We start from the raw sequence: 20,282 nt of genomic DNA on the forward strand, positions 1-20,282 counted from the left end.
CAGGGCTTGTAGCTCGAGCGTTTCCACTGATAAGGGCTTTAATGCCCCGAGGGTGTCCTGCGCTATGTTGTGGTAAATTGAGCGTGGCCGGATATTGTCGTCGCTGCCACACACACACACACACACATCACTAGTTGGTTGCGGTACAAGTTGGCCTCTAAAAAAGGCACCACTTAGCTCATTTCCACTTCCTGCTTCGACGGCGTCCAGTAACTAAATCATTTGTTAAGGCCACAGTAAATTGACAACAAATGCGTGGCCTCGAGGATACAGCGTTGCATACTTTCAGGCGGCCCTCTACCGCCATTTCCGCTCTTGCTTTAGTGCACTCTAGTGCAGCTCATTTCATTTGATCTAATTTGGCGAGCATGAACTTTAAGCCAGCTGAGTTACACATTCAAGTTGGTTGAGCTCGACTTTCGGCAATATGTGCGCCCTCAATTGAACACAAAGTCGCCGTCAGTGTTCACGAACTTTTCGCATAAATTTAATACACGAAACGTGTCAGCATCTGCACAGAGCGAAAAGAGGACATTAAGCTTTAGCACGCCCCTTTAGGTCACAAAGTCCGTAAAGGTCTGGTTTTTTTCAGTGCATATGTGGGATGTGCAGAACCCTTAAACCGCGATATCTAGCAGCTTGGCGAGAACGTCGAGAACGAGTCGGTTATTGTGCTTCTGTCCGCCCGCTCAAAATATCAAAATCAACGCCATTGTCATATTTGCTGAATGAGTGAGCACTCAACCTCAATTTCAGCCTTCATCTCCATCGTTGTCAGCCTTTTTTCCTGCCGTTTTCCTCGGCTCCCCCCTCCGATTTCCCCAAAGGCAATGACAATTTCGCGTGTGTTTGTCACATCAGTTATGCATGTGTGTTTGAGTTTTCATATATTTATGACACTCCACTCTGTCACTGTCTGTGGACGCGAAATTCAAATGCGAATGCGGGTGTGTGCGTGTGCGTGCTTTTTTTTAAACGCAATCAAATTAAGGGGCCCAGCAAATTGGCAAGGCCATCGCCAGTGTGTAATCAACTTTTCCAAAATCTCCCCGCTCAAAGGTTCGATTTTAAATGCGAATTTCGAATTACAAAACAGAACTATGCAGCCAGGCCCTAAATAAAACCAATTTGCTCCGCAACTCGTTACAAAAATAGCATTTCCCGAGTAAATTTACTGTGTGTGGGTGGCGGTTTGAGGGGTGGGTTGTGTTGGGCTGTGCTGATTCGGTTGATAAAGTCAACGAAAAGTTTGTTGAAAGCTTCGCCCTTATCCGATGTGACCCAATTTGCTCGCTGCCTGAAGACACGGCGATAAGACTTTAAAATCAACCGCTTACATGCAAAGCACTACGAATTCGATTTGCGGCAGCCCATTTATAATATATGTGTATGGAATACATGTATGTGGAATGCAAATTACAGAAATTGCCATGACGAACTCTGGCGGCTTTAATGGCGTGCAGAACAGGAAGAAAAGCAAATTCTACGCAAGCCCCCAAGCAGAAGCATAATTTTCGTTGCCTACTTTTCAGGGCGTTGAAATGTAAACGGCGCCGTGAGTGCAATTCGCGTTTGCCGGGTATTAAGCCCTATTAGGAAGCGAACCTTTCATGTTTCATGTTATTAGCCACAAGGCGAAAAGATGCCAGATGCCCCTAATGCTTGGCACACATTTTTCTGGGCCATAATGGGACGGGTGGCCTCCATTCCCATACCCACTCCCACTCCCACTGCCATTTCCATTCCCATTCCCACATCGATATACGCAAATTGTGCTATTTTCGGTCGCCAGTGCGGAGTCAATAATTTATGCTCCGCACCATTTTTCTGGGGCATGAGGCATGGGGGATTATGTTGGCCTTCCATTGACCCAATTCTGGTAACAGTGCTCCACCAACCATGCGCACTCTCTTCGAGCCGCTCTTCACTTTCTCTTTTGCTGTTACTAGTTGGCCGCTCTTTTTGGCCTAGTTTTTTGGGGGCAGTTAACAGTGGCAAGAGACTGACGTTTCATGTTGCACGGACAGGGACAAGTCCACGGTAAGAGAAAAAGAGAGATAAAATGAGAGAGTGGAAAACCCAGGGGCATGGCCACCCAACCCCCTTTCGCCGGAAAAGGAAAACTCTGGGAGGGGGGTGGTTGGCCTGCATATATACACCACTATATACTGGTGACCCAATTTCGCGCGCTGTCCTTCCACAGCTGTTCTGATTTCGGTTTCGGTTTCGATTTCGGTTCGCATTTCCGCTTTGTGTATTTTCGGCCCGACTCTCTGGGGTTTGGGGTTGTTTATGCTTGCCGCCAACGGGAGTGGGAATGGGGAATATGGGGAAAATGGGAAAACTCCAAGATGAACGGAGAGAGAGAGAGAAACAGGAAAAACTTTTATTTACCCCACGCACGTAGAAGGCGTGGGTGGGTGGGCTCTTTGAGTTTTTTCCGAAGATGTGTGCGCTGTCAAGTAAATTCCCATCGAATGCGAAGGAATAGGAAATTGCATGGCAACGCAGGACTTCCACTGATAACGTCGAATACGAATAAATCGATGGCAGACGGGGGAATTATTAAGTCGGCAAATTAATAAGGATGTGCTGCCAAAGCTGATCAACTTCCATTTGGAATCAGGAAATATCTGTTGTCTTCGTTCCGGTTATGGTCTTCGGTAAATACGCGCAGGGATTACCATAAAGTACGCCCCCGAGTAAATATACGCACTTATCAGTGGAGTATACAATGTATGTATACAACATGACAGCTGGGAGCAGCCTGGAACTGGCGCCAGACGTGGAAATTCCTTGCCATTTTCCCTTAAAGAAGATTCATGTTGGGCCGCCCACTCACGTCGGCTATTTACGTTTTTCCCGGACCCGGACCCGGACCCGGACCCGGCTTTGTTTGTGCCCGCTGTTTGGCAGCCAAATCAGGACACAGTGCGGTAGTCATTTCTGGATGTAATACGCACTCCTGGCTGGAACCGGGGTGGAGTTTTATTTTCTCACACCGCAGTTAGCCAGCCAGCTGGAGTTCTCTGCCGGCGAATGGTTTTCTTTCATTAGCAAACAAGCGTTTACCCCCGACGACGGGAGTCCTTCTCATTAGAGGAGGATAATTAACACGCACCACTAGACGTTGAACGCAAAGGGGACATAACTCAAGCTGCTCTAATTTACTTTCGGATTCGAGTGACTTGGCAGGTGGCAATAAATGCCAGGGGGAGCGTTTTGGGATGCCCTGAATTGATAGCCCAAAATGATTTCCAACTCCTTTCCGCATTAATTGAATATAATTGCGAGGCAAACGGCGGCATCGTCAGCTGGGAATTGAAAATTACGCATACGCAGCGTTTGACAAACGAGCTGTGCCGCGCTTATCTGCCAGCGAACAAAATCGAGGCATTAATAAACCCCTTTTCAAGCATTCAGCACATTAAGATGCTAGTCACGCAGGCGGCTACCAGCTCCGAAAAACTCTGGAAACGGCGAAAGTGGCAGGAAAACACTTCCCTGTTGCCAAACACACACTCTTACACACACACACAACTGGCAACAACCGCGTGTGTGTACTCGCAGGACCTTATTTATGAGCCAGGATATAAGGCATATCCTGGTGTATTCTGGCCCCAGAAGTCTGGCCGCAAACGAATTACGAGCGCCGACTAATTGCAGCAAGTGAAAATGAAAATGGTCTAGTTTCCGCACTTCCAAGCTGTTGGGAACACCGAAAATAAATGGGATTAAGGATGATAAAATGATATTACCTTTTATTAACATATCCCACATAAGTTTCACTTTGGAATACCATGCTTAACCGATTTATTATAAGGTACTTTAGCAAACAGAGCCTAATATTTCTTGCTGTGTACGCATTTGTGTAACTGCCTGGCAGCCACGTGCGTTAACAATTTACGCCGCTTAAGTAGCGCAGGATATTTATGTTTATGATTGCGTTGCGGTTCGCAGACTCCGCCCCGAAAAAGGCATTCAGCTTTTCCAGCTCCCAGCTCAAATTACGCATACGCCGTGTGCGCGCCCTCCGCAAATTCAGCTTAAGTGGGCCAAAATGGCGGCACACCAGTGCAATCCATAACAATTGAAGCTCGCTGGCATTCTCAAACCACAATGTTGTAAACAAATCGTTAATCACTTGGCCCACAAGGCCGAAACGAGAAACCGAAAACCGAAAACTCAGTTTTCAATTTGCTCAGTAGTCGTCGTTGCACAAGGACAACATTCGCCAGCACAAGGACGCAATCAGTGGCTTGCTGTACCCCCGAAAACCGTGCAATACACATATGTATATAGATATGTAAGGGTGTATAATACATATTAAAACTGGGTCAATTGCCGGCGTCGCTGCTGCAGCGCTGTCCTAACCTTCAGCATAAAAACGCAGCATAAATGCAGGCGCATAAAAAGCCAAGAGCCGAGAGCCAAGAGCTGGGCGCCAAAAGCGTGTCAAGGCGAGCGACAAACGGAGCAAAGCGACCGCAAGGTGACCCAGTAAATAAGGGGGCGCTCGCTTGGGGGAGTTGGCAAGGACGCGGACGCAGACGCGGACCGGACCCGGGCCCTGTTATCAGTGCAGGCGGCATCGAGCACGGCCAGCCAGCAAGCCAGCTCGTTCGGGCGGCATCGTTTGCCGCTCGGGCGAGAGTCCAAGGACTCTGAATCTGGCTTTCAGCCAACCAGCCAGCCAGCCAGCCAGTTGCATTGTCCGCACTCACACAGTCGCACTTGGCACCGGGCCGGCACCGGTTCGAATCGCTCCTGTTCCTGCTCCACTGCGAGTGCAACCGCTAAACAGGCGCCAGTTAAAGAGTTGCTGCAGAACCGCCATCATGCACACCATGGCAATGAATTACTACGTGGAGCGCAGTGACTACGAGGGCTACGGTCGCCACAGTCCCACGGGGGACAGCTGCTCGCGCTCCTCCACATCGTCTTCCGAGGATTCACTGATGCAGCCCTATTCCCGCCAAGTACGATACATATTCAAGGGCTCAAAACTATATTGCATTATTATTAGTATTGAAAAACACATTAATAATTGAACCAATCTAATCATATCACCTTTTCTTTTCATTGCAGTCCAAAAAGTTCCGATGCGTTTATCGAGGATGCGCTGGCCTGGTGGCCGATCTCAATACAGTCATGCGTCACATAAGGAAAACACATTTGGGGTAAGTGTACAAGTGGGAATCGCACTGTTATCAGCGGATTAGGTGGCGCGCAGCAAGTGGGCGGGGCCTTGACTTAGCCACCCGACCTTCTCCTTCTCCTCCTCCTCCTCCATCTCCATCTCCGCCAGCATTTCCACTCGCCCGGTGGTGGCTCGAAAGTAGAGCACTCGAGCACAGTAAGCAGGTCACACGAGTGTGGCGGAGCCCCTCTCCAGCCGCAGATTACTTTGCAATGCGCACCTGCAGCAGGCGAGCAGTGGCAGAAGTGGAAGCAGTGGGTGGCGGCAGGTGCAGCGGTGCGCTTTTGAGGCCAAGGTCCAATTCGAGGCGCCCACACACGATCCGCGCTGAGCTTTGACACTTGCCAATCTCGTTTCCTATGTAAATCGAGAGGGGTTCCAAGTGGGGGTGCACAAATAAAAGACGCGGTGGGGCTTTGTTTTTTGCTGCTTTTGCTTTGACATTGTTCTCTCATCTGCATACATGCGGTATATCTATTCGTATATATATATATAATTGTATATGTTTTGCTTTATATTTATGTTTGCAGTGTATTGTGTGTTGTGTTGCTGGAGTGTTTTTGTGTTTTTACTTGCTGCTCTATAAAGTACAGTACAGTTCGCACACAGGATGCGAATGCGAGAATCTCGGGGAGTGTGTTAAGGTTGGCATACCCAACGCGTATATCTAGGTGTATATGCTTATATAGCGCTCGGTTTGCTGGCAGCGATATAGTAGGATCTATGACAGGATCTGGGCTTGGGTGCGTAACTTAGGATCGAACGAGTGGTGCCTCCAAAACTGAATTAATCATAATCGTATGGGGGTATATGTATAATCTCTCGGCGCAAGTCGGCCTTTAGTAATGGTATCGTAGCTTAGCACTAAATCCTATGAGCAATTTCTTACAATTTCAAACGAACTAAACATAAACACGGCCGACAAGTACAAAAATTGAAACTAGCTGGAGGTACACACAATATATAGTATAATAACACACATAATAGATACAGTACAATCTGAATTTGTTGGTTTGTTCAAAGCTTTCGGCAAAATCTGCAATTGGCAATCGGCATATTAACTAATAAACTTCCTGAAGCGCAGTCCCGTGCGGGTTAAATATCGGTATTACAATTCACATACGTTAAAAACTCTAATTACTATGGGCTAAAATTAGCTTAGGCTTATTAATATGCTGCGTGTTCTAAACAACTACATTAGTCTGCCTTGATTTGTTGATTGTTTGTATGTTGTTTACTTGCTGGGATGTTGGATTTCCTTCGATTCGTCCGATCGATTAAAAGTGTAAAAGAGGGGAAAAGTAAATCAGGATAGGGACACAGGTTGTAGAAAAGGTATACAGAACATAACACAACTAAGTTTCGAAAATAGTTTAAAATAATTTACACTGTTCAATAAATAACCTAATCATAAACTGTAACAAAACAAGAATTGGCAAATATAGAATCGATCGTAGAAAGTGAGCGGACTAAGAGCAAAGGGAATTCCCAGAAAGATGTATTATTATTCGATCCACTGCCGCCCTAGTGCGGATGCATAAGTCCATGGGTGATGTCCATGCCATCGCCTATTCCATTCACGCTGAGCCCACCATTTAGCATGCTTGAAGCTACAGAAATAGTTACATAAGTAATGAGGATATTATATTAATGATTTGCTCTCACAATTGCGTGATCCTTGCGTGTCCACTTGTGTCCAGTACTGCTCAGATGGACTCTGGGTACTAGTCCCCGGCGGTGCCTGGACCGGCGCCCCCGTGTACCGAAAATACGGGTTCTTCAGGTCCAGGGTGTTGCTCGACGAAATAAGCGTCCCTTCGATGTGTAGATCGATGGTCACATCGTACGACTGCCGCCGATTGGCCTCCAGCAACACGCGGCCTGTCAGCGTCTGGCCCTGCTTGATAAAGATGGGCATGGGCAGTAGGCAGCGCACCTGATACCAATGTGTCAGCGGCGCCGTGGGCGACGTGGAGAGCCACACATTCTGGCTGCTGCCACTAAACTCCACATCAAACCAAAAGGCCAGCCCATGGCAGATGCCAGTTTGCAGAATTTGGAACTCCAGGGGGATGCCTGCGGAAGGTTAGCAGTTAGCCATTGTCGCAAATCACAAGCTCGATTACTTACTTATCAAATGCAGATCGTCCTCCTTATCGTTGAGAAAGTCGCACACGTGCCGCACCGACTTGGCCATGCATATGCGGATGTCGAAGGTGTCCACGATGGGCTGTCGGAAGTACTCCTTCATGCCCTCTTTGTGCAGCGTGGTGAGGTCAACACCGTGGAACGCCGACTGGTACCAGAAGTTGGCCTTGTTGTATTGTTCCGAGTAGAGCGATTCGTCCGAAAAGGGCGCGATGTGCAAGTCGCCGTGCGTGGGGTACATCTTTCCTTGCGGCTTCAGCCACTTTCTGGCGTGCAGATACGTCTCCAACATGCGCTCGTTGTACAGCATATAGCCCATAGGCTCTGATATGATGACGTCCACTTTCTCGGGCAATTCGATCTCCTCGATCTTTCCCGGTATCACAGAGATCTTGTGCTGCACATTGTTGGACTCAACCAGCTGCTGGGCATACTGGGCCATGTTGGAAGCCTCAATGGCGTACACCTTGGCAGCTCCCGCCTGCACGGCAAAGAAGGATAGAATGCCCGAGCCGGCACCCACATCCAGGACGATCTTGTCCTGGAAATCCACCGCATTGCCCAAAATGGCTCGCTGGTACGTGCTCGTCCTTACATAATCCTGCATCATGTTCTGCTGCTGGCTGAGGTAGCCGTAGAACTGGAAGTACTGCGAGGCGGACGACTCCTCAGTGCGTTGCGAGAACACGGACTTGGGTCTCAAGTGCTTCACGTTCTCCACCACCTTGCGGAAGAGCTGCTGGTCCTGATCGCTGGCGAACCTCAGCACGAGATTGTCGGCGTCCAGGGAAACGGCATAGCTACGTCGTCCCATTTGGGCGGCATCCGTATCGGCGGCTATCATGTACTCCTTGAGCACGTGGCTCTGGTCATCATCTGGTGGAAAGATTTGCGATGTTAGAGGCGGTTTGTAATGGCAGGCTCTGTGCTCTTCCTTACCTGACACAACACGGAGCACCACTCCCTGGGAATCGTAGCTGCAGAGCAGCGTGCAGCTGCCCTTGTATTTGTTGGTAAACTCCAGCTTCTGCTCGTCGGCAATCGAGCTGATTACCACGCCGCTAAATTGGCAATTGCTCAGCGGAGAAACGGAGGCGGCGGTGGCCAGTTTTCGGGCCTCCTCGGGTCGCAGGCTGGACATGTTGGCTGTCTTTTTGGAGGGCAAAGAGGCGAAGGAGCAGAGCAGGACCACTGGCGTCTCTTTTTTTTCCCTTGTTAATTGACAAAGTAGGCCTCGCTATACACACGCACACACATACACACGAGCACACGCACGCACACAAAGACGCAGATGCAGACAGACAGACGCGCAATTTTTTCTATCTGCAAAATTTTCCTCCACACAAAAAATGGCCGGTGACTCGGGCAGCTGGATTGATTGGCGCTATGAACAATAATGCGCGCTGCTTTTCAACTCGGACGATTGCTCAAAATCGATCGCTCTTGTTGATTTCGTATTGATTTCACACGGAACGTGCGTTTTTTTTTTGCAAAAAGTGCTAGAGCTGGAACAAATAGTTGAGGCTAGAGGTGGGACCAAGCCCGATGCTTTTCGATAGGATTAGTGCTGCCCATTACCTTAAGACTAATCGATTCTTCAGCTTAGCGGGAATTACAAGATAATGGTTTTCAGGGAAACTTATATTATTTTGGAAAATACATCTTATGTTTTCACTTTGAAATATAACTGAAGTAAAATATTTTGGAGACAACAAATTTAGAACGCTCTTATGTGGTTCCTAAAGTGAATGAAATCTAGGTTGAGAACTCTGATATGCTTCTATCAGAGCCTCGAACCTATTGTGGTGGCGTAGTTGGCAATGCGAGTACAAAAAAAACGGTCGCTTGCAATGAAAATTATGTACATAAACTGGATATCTTAGTAAATTTTGGGATAACTTTTTAACATAAAATGTACAATTATTTAATATTTGTTTCAATTGAATGAGACTTAATTATGATTTGGGTTTGGTTAGCTTTTCGGATTCGTACCAATACTGAATCTAGGTACATACATTCATGAAGTAAACTTGGCATCACTGAGACATCCTTCTAATCAATTTTGCAACTTTTTGGTGGCATTGCAGAAAGGACGCTCATCGCTCCGCGAATGATGACTGTGAGGACGAGGAGGAGTTCTACTACGAGGATGCCGACGACGACGACGAGCAGGTGAAGCCCAGTCTGGCCTCCGAGCCGACGCTGAGTCACCGGGACATGGCGCGTCCGCCGCACGAGGATCCCGAGTACCAGAAGCAGATTGTGGGCAACTTCAAGTGGGTTTACTTAGTGCACGGTATATGTAGATATATTTAATGACACTATCTTGTTTCGATCTTGCAGGCAAGGACGCGCCGGTAGCCACTATAACCACCTAGCGCAGTCGCACGGACGCACCATCAGTGGCAGCAACATCCCGAGCACCCACCAGCAGCAGCTGCAGAACAACAACACCAGCTGCATCCCCACTTCGCACCTGGCCCACCACAACTACACATGCCCGGCGGCGACGGCGACAGTGGGCAGCTACACCACCTCCACGGGGACGGGGCCGGTGGCGGCCAGTTCATCAGGCTCGCCGCTCGGCAAGCACGCTCGCTCGTCGTCCACCCGTCCGACCCACTCGGTAGCGCCATATCCATCGCCGACGTACGTCCATCAGCAGCAGCAGCACCACCAACACACGCACCACCACAACTACGCCGGCAGCAGCAGCAACAGCAGCAGCAGCAGCAGTCCAGTGATCCACAGCAACAGCAGTGCCAACAACATGCTGCAGCAGCTGGAGCAGCAAAACGTCACAGTGACGGCGCACCACAGTCAGCAGCAGCAGCAGCAACTGCAGCAGCAGCAACACCACCAGCAGCAGCAACAACACAGCCACCAACAGCAGCAGCAACATCTCCTGTCCAGTGTGACGATCACGCCCAATTTCCATCCGGCGCAACAGCAGCAGCCGCACCACCACCAACCGATGCGCGGACACCAGCAGCAACATCCACAGACAACTGCCGGCAACCTGGTTGCCCAAAACAACACCAACCACAGCAACGGAAGCAACGGCAGCAATCCGCTGCAGCAGCAACAGCACATGGCGCAACAGGTGGCCGTCAAGCATACGCCCCATTCGCCCGGCAAGAGGACGCGTGGCGAGAACAAGAAGTGCCGCAAGGTGTACGGCATGGAGAAGCGCGACCAGTGGTGCACCCAGTGCCGGTGGAAGAAGGCGTGCAGCCGCTTCGGCGACTGAAAGCGACAGAAGTCGTCGACGGAGGCGGCAAACCAGGCGTCGGCGCACCAGTCCAAGGCAGCAACAGCATCAACAGCAGCAGCAGCATCAGCAACACCCAATCCAGCAGCAATATCAGCAACTCCCAACCCGGCAGCAACATCTTCCCCAAAAATGACCACCACAGTGGTGCGATTGGCCGCCGAGGTGGCTGCCGGCAAGCAGCTACCCTCGTCGTTGACTATCAAAACCAACAAGCGTTACGGTGCACAGATGCAGCAGCCGCAGCAGCAGCAGCAGCAACAACCGCATTCGTATGCGGTGACCGCCAACAGCAACACAATCAGCAATCGGCCGGTGCGTATACGCAGTGTGGCCACCTCGGTTATTGTGGCGCCCATTGCCTGCGCAGCCACAACGACGACCACCACGCCCACCAACATGGAGGATGCTGACGAGGAGCCAGAGGAGCTGGAGGAGGAGCTGGATGAGATGGAGCAGGAGGATCAGGAGGCGCTCGAGGATCAGGAGGAGGCGCAGGTGGCTGCTGCCAACGGCCTGCTGGCCTGGAGCCGAGCAGCCGCCAACCAGCAGCAGGCGCAGGCCGTGCTGATGCAGGGCTAAGTCGACCTTCTGGACTCCTGGATGGATGAGAATGGGTGAAATGGATGCGAATGGATGGCTGTCGGTGGCAGCTGTTGCCCCCCTCCAGACGACACAAATCGCAAATGAATGCAAATGCAAATGCAAATGAAAAATGGTCTCTTCTTATTTACTCTGCATTGAATTGTGCACCTTAAACACGTAACGGTATCTCTTTTGTTGTTGTGCAGGTGTTTGCCAACTGCCGTGCAAATGTTGCTGACATTTGCGCCCGGGCAACATTTGCAATCTACAATAATCTAATTATTATTATTATAATTATTATTATTACTATTATTGCAGTGCGTAAATATACATATACATACATATATACATATACATATTTATTTCTAAAATGACTTTGTTAATTCTTATGTTAAAAAGCTGAAAAGCAGTTGGCAGATTTTTATATACACAGAAAAAAAACGAAAGCAGCAAACAGTTAAGATACATAATGTACGTATGCCAGCTGTTTTACATAAAACATAACAAAAAAATGCAAAAGAAAAAACAGCAAAAAACAATTCAAGCATAAACCAACAACAACAACAAAAACAACACATGAAAACCAACAACAATATTTAAAGCAAATATACATTTGATTTTTTTTAATTGTAAGAACTCTAGTAAATTTTTTTCTAGTATTAAGTGCAATTTCTGTTCTACTTCTCGCTCTAAACAAAGAAAACAAAACGAAATGAAATGAAATGAAATGTAAGAAAACGAATCAAACCAACTCAAACAAACAAACAAATCAAAATGAAACAATCGGCGGTGGTGCAGAAATCACTTAGCTCTGAATTTACATTGATGTACGTAAGAATTCGTCACGAAGTGATTTGTGTGCCGCCGCCGCTTAAAAGCAGAAATATTTAAACGAAAACCTAAAAATATGCATATTAAATATTCAAGGCGTTGCATCTACACATTAAATAGGCATAAACGAAAAATAGTTAAATTACTTGCATAATCACATGTAACTCAAATCCAAGAGCCGTTTAAACAATTTGTAAGTGTGTGTGTTAAGCGCTAAGAATTAAGTATTAATCGACTTCATGCATACGAGCGGCAATAGATGGACACACAGCTAAATAATCTAGTTAATTAAGCACCCAGCCACCACAAACCCACCCACAACCAAGTACCCAAAAGCCCAAACTCTCAAACATCTATAGAACAATTACCCCCCAACCCGAAAACCCAAGAACCCGAGATCCCGAGATCCAAAAACCACGCTAATGTAACATATAGACATACGAGCAACTTAAACTTAAACGTAGTGAATTTTAAAAACAAACAAACCAAGCAAACAAACAAACAAACAAACAAGCAAACATGCAAACAGACAGACAGACAGGCCGACAGACAAACAGATGGATTGTGAGGTAGATCTTATATCCTTATATCCTTATCGAGAAAAGGGAATCGTCGAAATTTCAATTGGAGCCAGAAGGAAGACACTTTCGAACATGTTCAAATTTTTAATACATTGTTAAGTTGATATTTTCTAAAAACACACATAAAAACGAAAAATGAGCTAAAATTTGTCTATTAATTAATTTGTAATGAACTTATGACTAAAATCTAAGATTTAAAACCAACAAAAACTTTTTGCGTTGTGCAACTGTTGTGAATTGTTCAAATTACGGTATACACATACAAACAATGACGTCACAAAGGACCCAGCGAGGTTTGCGAGGATATAGGCGTATGTAGCCCATCTAGGGATAGCTACAGATTGAGATTGAATGAAGAGCAGGAGAATTTACGGATGAAGAAATGAAAATACACAAGGAATTCTTAACCAAATTGGAAGTACAAACTAAAGTCTAGAATATGTAAATATAGAACCCCCATACACACACTTAAAGAACGGAAGTAAAAGGGAATACGAAGCGGAAGTGCAATGGGATAACGAACCCACAAGGAAACCGAATCGCGATCGGAAAAGTAATGTTGATGGGCGAAGCGTAGAGGAGAGGAGGGAAAATTGAGCTTAGGCGGCAGCAGCTTTAAAAATGTTTAAAAAAGAAAATGGAGGAAATATTAGGGAGAGCGGGAAAATGGATAGATAACGCGAAAGCGGAACCGGAAGCGGAAGCATGCAAAAACCGTAAGGAGAAAGTAAAACACGCAAGCGAAAATTTCATTGAAATTGTTTGCCGTGATTTGAATGAAATTCATAATGGTGGCCATTTTTTTGTAATGCGAAAAAGTTTAACAACATTTTGTACACTTGTATTTCGTTTTTATTAACTATAAGTTTAACCAAAACAACAACAACAACAAGAACGATTGTTAGCAAACGGAGTAAAATGCAACTGAAAACGGAGAAAATGCAATACATTTTACTTATTTTTGTCTGTCGCCCTAGGACGGCGTCTTCTATTCTTTATTACGAATTATGATTACGAGTATGATTATTGTCATCATTATTATTGTTTTTCTTGCTAATTTTCGTGCACCACACACAAAAACACCCCCACACACACACAAGCGTAGTTAAGTGCGCACACTCGATCTATTTCGTTGCGTTCTGGAAATTATTTAAACTTAAGTGATATTTTTAAACAAACAAAAAACAAAGAAGAAAGAGGAAAGAAAACTATCCATTATTATATAATTATCGCTAATATTTCTTACTATTTTATGTGTACGATTACCACGATTATCACGAAAAGAGCAAGAAATACAAGGCAGTCTAAGTCCCTCGATCCGGGATATCCTCAAAATCCCGATCGGGGATTAGAACTGGCCTGGAAAACAGACGAAAAGTGACAACGGATGAAGCAGAGTGAAAATGCTTAGCGAAGATAAGCGATGAAGGTTTATGGAGGGAAATATCAGAAATATCAGTAAAGGTCAAAGCTCTAATCCATCGAACATGAATGCTAGATTCATTCAATAGCGAGAAATAATATTTCTTTTTGATTTTTTTTCTTGAAAAGAATACAACACAACAACAACAACAAGAACACCCATTTTATTAAAAAATATACAATTGTTATTTATAATTAAACAAAACAAAAACGAACCACTTTGTTTTTATTATGATTTCACGTTCAATTTTCAGTTGCCCCCTTGGTTTTCCCACCCATTCAGTTTTTGTTCCTTGGTTTTTGGAGCGAACGGTTTCCGCACTCACGGAAACTCCAGCCGTAATCCTTATAATCCTTATAAGAGGAATGCATTTCCCGAACAGACACGGTTTCTCCCAGGGTCTCAGACGTAGAACAGATGGTATCGATACAAATTGTACAACTTTCTACTGCATCCATTGGCATTGGCATTCCGTTGGTAGAATGGAGCCAGAAACACAGTTGCTAGATCCCCAAATGTTGGATTGTTCTTTCCGCTGGATGTTCTAAGATGTACAGATAAAGCAGTGCTTGCATAACAACAGATCGATGTGTTTATCTCTTAACTAGCTATACATATATGTATGTACTTATTATCGGGCATATTTGCCAACGTGTACGTCTAAGCAGCATATGCATATGCAAGTAGATGGAAACTTATGATATTTCATTGGATATTTATCGTCGTTATTGATGTGTAAACATAAAATTAACTCTAAGCTCGTTGTAGTCCCTTAAGGAGGATCGAGTTTGGTTAAAATTAGAAATCTCACGGCAGCTGGCGGCCGGATTCGGATGCAGATTCGGATCTGGCGCAGCGAATGCTGGTTCAGCGCGGTATGTTGCATCCACTAAACGATAACTAAGTAATTATACTTGATACATTATATACATATACAGTACATTTAGGTGTGTAGCTAGGGGCAAAGTGTCTGAGCGATTTTTGAGCGATTCGCACTTCGGACTTTGGACTTCGGACTTTGGTACTCCGCACGGATGTATGTTTGTTATATCCGTGAGATTCCACTTCCGTTTCCGGGCAGAATCGGAGCTCAGCGACCGTGGCTGCGGCCTGCGCGTCTTTGTGTGTGTGTTGGTGTTCATTTTTTGGATAATTGGAAAGCGAAATTAGTTTTAAAACAAAATTGCATTCAATATAAGGCTGATTTATTTGACTCGTTCATTTTGATATATACACTCAAGCACACACACACGCACTCACACACCAAACACACACGGCACACACGCACACTCACGCATATCAGCCAGGCAGCTAACGGTGCTAGACATTGAATTCCATTTAAGATTAAGTGCATTAAGTCGGTTAGTTTAGTGAGTATCCAGCAAAAGACTTGCGCATCGTTTATTTGGCTGCGTTTTCACGAACCCATTCACTCACATTCAAATCCATTCACTCGCATTCATCCCTTCACAATATCATAGTCGAGAATCGAACAGAAGCGGGCAAAAGGAGCTACATCCTGGGGATCTCTCGTTTTTCGTAGCATACCCCAGGGGGCTGAGGTGAAAAGTTGTTGGACGGAAAACGGAAACGAAAACAAGTGCTCTACACTGCCAGCAACGAAAATCCGCATCCCCATCCGCATCCGCATCCGCATGCGAATCAACACCATCATCTGCTTAAGAAACACACGAATTCGAGGAAGCAATAAGCTGTTTATACAATCAAATACCCTGTAATCATGTATCATGCACACATTAGAGCATTCTTGTGAACTGACTGATACTTCAAACCAAAAAAACAAAAAGAACTAAAAAAAAACAAGAAACCATTATAAGAGGCGAGAATATGTATAGGGAATATCACGAATATCAGACGTGAAATCATCTAACATAGGCCGCTTAAAGTTAAGCGAAAAATCATAATTTCAATAATAGGTTTTAAATAAGTTTTTCTACCCAAGAGTTGTTGTAACTTTTTTACAATTTAAAATTTAAATTTATGATAATTGGCAGGACAATTGTTTTGATAACTGAAAAGGACGCAAGCGTTAGGATGAGAATTTCGGCCGAAATTGTACTCAATTATTTCGCATTGATTATTGGCTGGCAACTGAAACCACTAGATGTCTTCAAAAAAAGATTGGCTACATGCATCCTTAATTTCGAAAAGACTTTTTCTTCGGGGCGGATACCCCAACCCCCCCTTGAATATTTATGGGTTAACTCGGTAGTGGTACCCCATGGAAATCGGAGCGGATTAAAATTAAAGCTTAACACTTAACAATTACTATGTAACATTAACAATAATCGGCTGCTTAGTTGGGCTAACTGAGAACTTTACTAGGATCTAGGCGATATGAGAGATGGAGAAATGAACGTTGAAGGACTTGACGCGACTTGATTAAAATTAGACGCTCCCACTTCCCCCGTTCCCACCACATTTGTATTTGTATCCGTATTTGTATGTCTAGCATTAGGGGCATCCCCCAGCACACACGCGTACACCCACACACACACTCACACACAGCCATTCATCATCACCTTGAACTTTTCGTGTTTTTATGTGTAGTTTGTAAGCGAAGAAATGGGGAAGAGATGAATCTATGATATAATGATATAATATACTTGTTGTTGTGTCCACATCTATAGGAGTAACCAACCCGAAATCAGATCGATGCATCCTTGTTTTGTTTACGTTGTTGACTTGTTTGCTGTTACGAATATCAATCGATTCTATTATCCCCACTGTGTACTTAACTCGGTTCTGCTTGGACTGGCCAGCTAGTTGAACTGGCGAAGTCGGCGAAGTTAGGCTAGAGCATACTTTAAAGGCAGGCGACGGTCGCCAGGATCGCCTTGCCGCCACTGATCACCACATAACAAGGTACAAAAGAGGCGCAATTGGGGCGGCATCCACCCCCTGCCACGCCCATTAGCCAAAGGGGCGCAATAAGGCCTGGAGCAGGTGAAAAGAGAAGCACACAGACGACACAGAAACCAAACAACAAAAAAAAAAAACAAAAAACAAAAACTAAAACAGATTCAGCTACAGATTTAGAAACAGATAATATTACAATTACGATATAGCGTAACGGAGTTTTGCATTTCCAAACGAATACCATATGAAACCAAGTAAATAACCAGCAACTAAGTGTCGTGTATATTCCATGTTAAAAGTACAGCCACTGTGCTGCATATAAGCATATAATTATACATGTATACAGAATAAATATATATATGTATATATATATATATATATATAACCATATGCATACATATATCTAACCGAAACTATGAATAGCGAACGAGAACAAGAGCAAGAAATCCCTTCAGACGGCAATGATTGTTCATATACCCTAGATAAATAGTTGTGCATTAATCAATCGTACAGTTGTCTCAATGTGAAAAGCTTAAGTCCACACCGAAACTATTGTAATAGCAGCTAAAAACTCGAGGACCCAAGGACCCCTTCCCCCCACTCTAAGATACCCAATCAGTGGTGACCCCAAAACCCGATCATGGTGACCCCGAAAAGTAAGAAAATAAAATACATAACATAATAAATCCGTAATACAGAGCAGCAGAGATGTTTAACACTTCAATTAAACATTGGTGAGAATCGAGTACCTACAAAACTGAAAGAGATAGAGAAGCGCCCACACACGCACACACATCCTGCACATCCTGTGGTGGACCAGTGTGCGTGTGGGGCGACTATATTTTTTGCAAAGCAAATTGTGCAGCAAATGCAACCGAAACTAACGGATAACGTTTTACGCGCGAACAATTTTAGACATACAAAAAAGTAAAAATCGAGAAGGGCAATATGAAGCGAGGGGAACACACACACAAACTACAGATCATAAATAGATATATTTTGCGTCTTTATATACAGGAAAACGAAAACGGCATATTTGTATATTTACACTCAATGTACAGATCGAAGCTACGACTCACAGCAGCTAGGGATATGTAGGGATACTTTAGTACTTGTTGCTCGGTTGGCTTTTTATGCTTCACGTTTACTCCCGACTTCAGATCAGCCCATTATACCATTATGCCATTAAGTCATTATGCCATTATCCATTAACCTTGGCGTGTTGGCCAGGACTGGCACGCTTTCCACTTGGTGTACTGTCCACGGAACACTGATCTGCATATGTACGTATACCTAAGACCTAAGACCCATCACACTCATCACACCGAAGCATTGACTCTAACACCACTCACGCTATATGGGAAGTCCCACGAAATAAAGTCATTTTCCAAACTATTTTAAGCGAACGAAAACCTACAGAAAAGAAAAAGCAAGAAACTCTAAAATCATTTCAATGGACGTGTTTATGAATGTTGATTTTAAACAATAAATCGAAATCAGAATGAATAAAGCATAAACAACTAAATGTATGGAATAAGTTAAACAAAATACAAATTCTATAATAATATAATAAAAACGAAAAAAGACAAGAGCAAAATGATACTTTCAAAACTAGCTATTTGCGTTTTTATTACATCAAAGGGGGGATTTGGTACTTAACATGGTGATCCAAAAGATACTGTTTCTTTAAAATGAAATTAAAGTTGTAAGTATGTAATTTATTGCTGTAGTCTGATTAAACCATCACTTCGTTATCGAAATGTAGTCAGATTGCACCATGTAGACCACATGAACCAGGACGAGTGATGCAAACTGGAAAGCCGAAGAGCGATTTATGTGAAATATGCCAAAGACAGTGAAGTGCGTGTGTTGCCAGGTCAGTTGCAGCGACAGCCATTCGATCTGTGAAACTCATTGCATTATAATTTGTTGAATGGAATGCCAGGGTACTCACACTTCGTTCCACCTCCGCGCTTTCATTATGGGGTATTTTCAAAATATCCCTGGTCACCTCGACCAATGAACCTGCTGTGTTGGTAATGCAATTCAGTATGAGCGAGAACATCAAAGGTTGAACGCAGATGATGAATGAGAATGCCAGGTACACAAGCTCAAGGTCCTGTAATCCATGACCGATAACGAAGCGTACCACAAGATATCCCGACACAATGCCACTCCAAAGATTGCGAACCATGTAGGCAAAGGTGAAGTAGCTAAAGATGGAGCACACTTCTGAGGTTAAATCAATTAGGCACTGGAACCTGGTGTGCAGGCTTTGAATCTCGCACAGATTGGAGGAGACTGTTGAAAAGTCCCGATCCAGGAGCACCATCTTTAGTTCCGCAAGCAAGCACCACCAGCACTGGGTTACCTCGGCTAGGATGGCGAAGAACAGGTAGTTCATGGAGAAGATCATGCACTCCGGCAGGAAGCAGTTGCAGGAATGATTGAATCCCATCCTGGCGCTGAACGCAAACGTGGCCAAATGAATGCTGAGACGAAGGATCAGAAGGATGGTGAGTGCGATCAACAAGCGGTCTAGGGAACTCTGTTTGTCCCTTGGTACCCTGTAGCCCCTGTGCCTGCTCAGATCCTTTTGATGCTTCAGCTCCTTCAGAACTGCAAGGATTTTATTTTGCCATTGGTAGCACGATCCCATGGAGCTAAGCACCGCAAAAAACACCAATGCAAAATATGTGAAAAAGTTTACGGTCATCAGTAAGGACATTTCGACGTTTTTAAAGTGATCCAGGAAATCCAGCTGAAACTTTAACGTCAGGCTGATTACAGCGAAGTTGTGCAATATACGGTATATAAAAAGGCACCGCGATCTGCGCGACTTTCCTGGTCCAATGTCCGCGTTGAAATCCAGAATTCCATTAAGGGCACAAAAACAGCCCAGGCTACGACGTAAAAGTCTTCTCAGAGAGGCCATGACCCTGTTCACCAGCTTTCCGCCAAGCAACTGGGTTGCAAATAGGCTAAACATTAAGTTATTATTTGGTAGGGTCTGTCATCTCGATTAGCAAAGATAAAATCAGTTGGGAGTACACCCCACGGAGAGCACTTGTTGCTTCTAATTAATTGACATCGGAACGCACTCATCGATTTCTCGAACTGCCTTCATATGGAATCATGTTCATAGGCTGCAACAGGATTCAACTATTAATTTCAATTGGATTCAAGTTACCTATATTGTCAGCGACATGCATTTAAAAACTACTACTAGTACTGTTAGCTAGATGAATAATATTTCAGCTCTGGCAGGGCAAACATTTTCCACCCGGCACCAGCATCGACTGTCTGTCCGATCCACGAAGCCGAGCTCGACTATGCGATCCGCTCGCAGTTCCATCGATCGGC

General features: G+C 45.0%; 3 protein-coding genes across 5 annotated transcripts in view; 1 reads left to right on the top strand and 2 right to left on the bottom strand.

Moving 5' to 3' along the window:
* The window catches only part of LOC6536455 (zinc finger protein 704), a 124,817-nt gene extending 106,284 nt beyond the window's left edge, over positions 1-18,533 (top strand). For all 3 annotated transcript variants that reach the window (XM_002097000.4, XM_043207164.1, XM_043207165.1), the window contains exons 5-7: positions 5,089-5,180; positions 9,436-9,624; positions 9,692-18,533. In XM_002097000.4, coding sequence (XP_002097036.3) covers positions 5,089-5,180; positions 9,436-9,624; positions 9,692-10,598 — 1,188 coding nt within the window. In that variant the 3' untranslated portion in view covers positions 10,599-18,533. The remainder of the gene's footprint in view (positions 1-5,088; positions 5,181-9,435; positions 9,625-9,691) is intronic.
* On the bottom strand, positions 5,616-8,894 carry LOC6536456 (histone-arginine methyltransferase CARMER). Its single transcript, XM_002097001.4, has 4 exons — positions 8,288-8,894; positions 7,331-8,224; positions 6,866-7,276; positions 5,616-6,810 (listed from the first exon to the last, which is right to left on the bottom strand). The coding sequence occupies exons 1-4, from the start codon at positions 8,487-8,489 to the stop codon at positions 6,725-6,727; spliced, it is 1,593 nt and encodes a 530-aa protein (XP_002097037.1). The 5' UTR covers positions 8,490-8,894; the 3' UTR covers positions 5,616-6,724.
* Positions 18,534-18,662: 129 nt separating the features above from the next.
* LOC6536458 (putative gustatory receptor 85a) lies at positions 18,663-20,277 on the bottom strand. Its single transcript, XM_002097003.3, has 2 exons — positions 18,874-20,277; positions 18,663-18,821 (listed from the first exon to the last, which is right to left on the bottom strand). Exons 1-2 carry the CDS (start codon positions 19,906-19,908, stop codon positions 18,663-18,665), a joined length of 1,194 nt encoding a protein of 397 aa, XP_002097039.2. The 5' UTR covers positions 19,909-20,277.
* Between the last annotated feature and the right edge of the window lie 5 nt (positions 20,278-20,282).

Source organism: Drosophila yakuba, chromosome 3R, assembly GCF_016746365.2.
Source record: "Drosophila yakuba strain Tai18E2 chromosome 3R, Prin_Dyak_Tai18E2_2.1, whole genome shotgun sequence".
In the NCBI taxonomy this organism is placed as follows: domain Eukaryota; kingdom Metazoa; phylum Arthropoda; class Insecta; order Diptera; family Drosophilidae; genus Drosophila; species Drosophila yakuba.

Bases quoted from the DNA above. Each gene is read 5' to 3' on its own strand.
- LOC6536456 (XM_002097001.4), bottom strand. From the start codon at position 8,489: ATGTCCAGCCTGCGACCCGAGGAGGCCCGAAAACTGGCCACCGCCGCC. The intron at 7,277-7,330 runs GTAAGTAATCGA...AACCTTCCGCAG, and splicing joins GGACGATCTGCATTTGATAA to GCATCCCCCTGGAGTTCCAA. The intron at 6,811-6,865 runs GTGAGAGCAAAT...CTATTTCTGTAG, and splicing joins CACGCAAGGATCACGCAATT to CTTCAAGCATGCTAAATGGT.
- LOC6536458 (XM_002097003.3), bottom strand. From the start codon at position 19,908: ATGTTTAGCCTATTTGCAACCCAGTTGCTTGGCGGAAAGCTGGTGAAC. The intron at 18,822-18,873 runs GTGAGTACCCTG...TGAGTTTCACAG, and splicing joins GCGCGGAGGTGGAACGAAGT to ATCGAATGGCTGTCGCTGCA.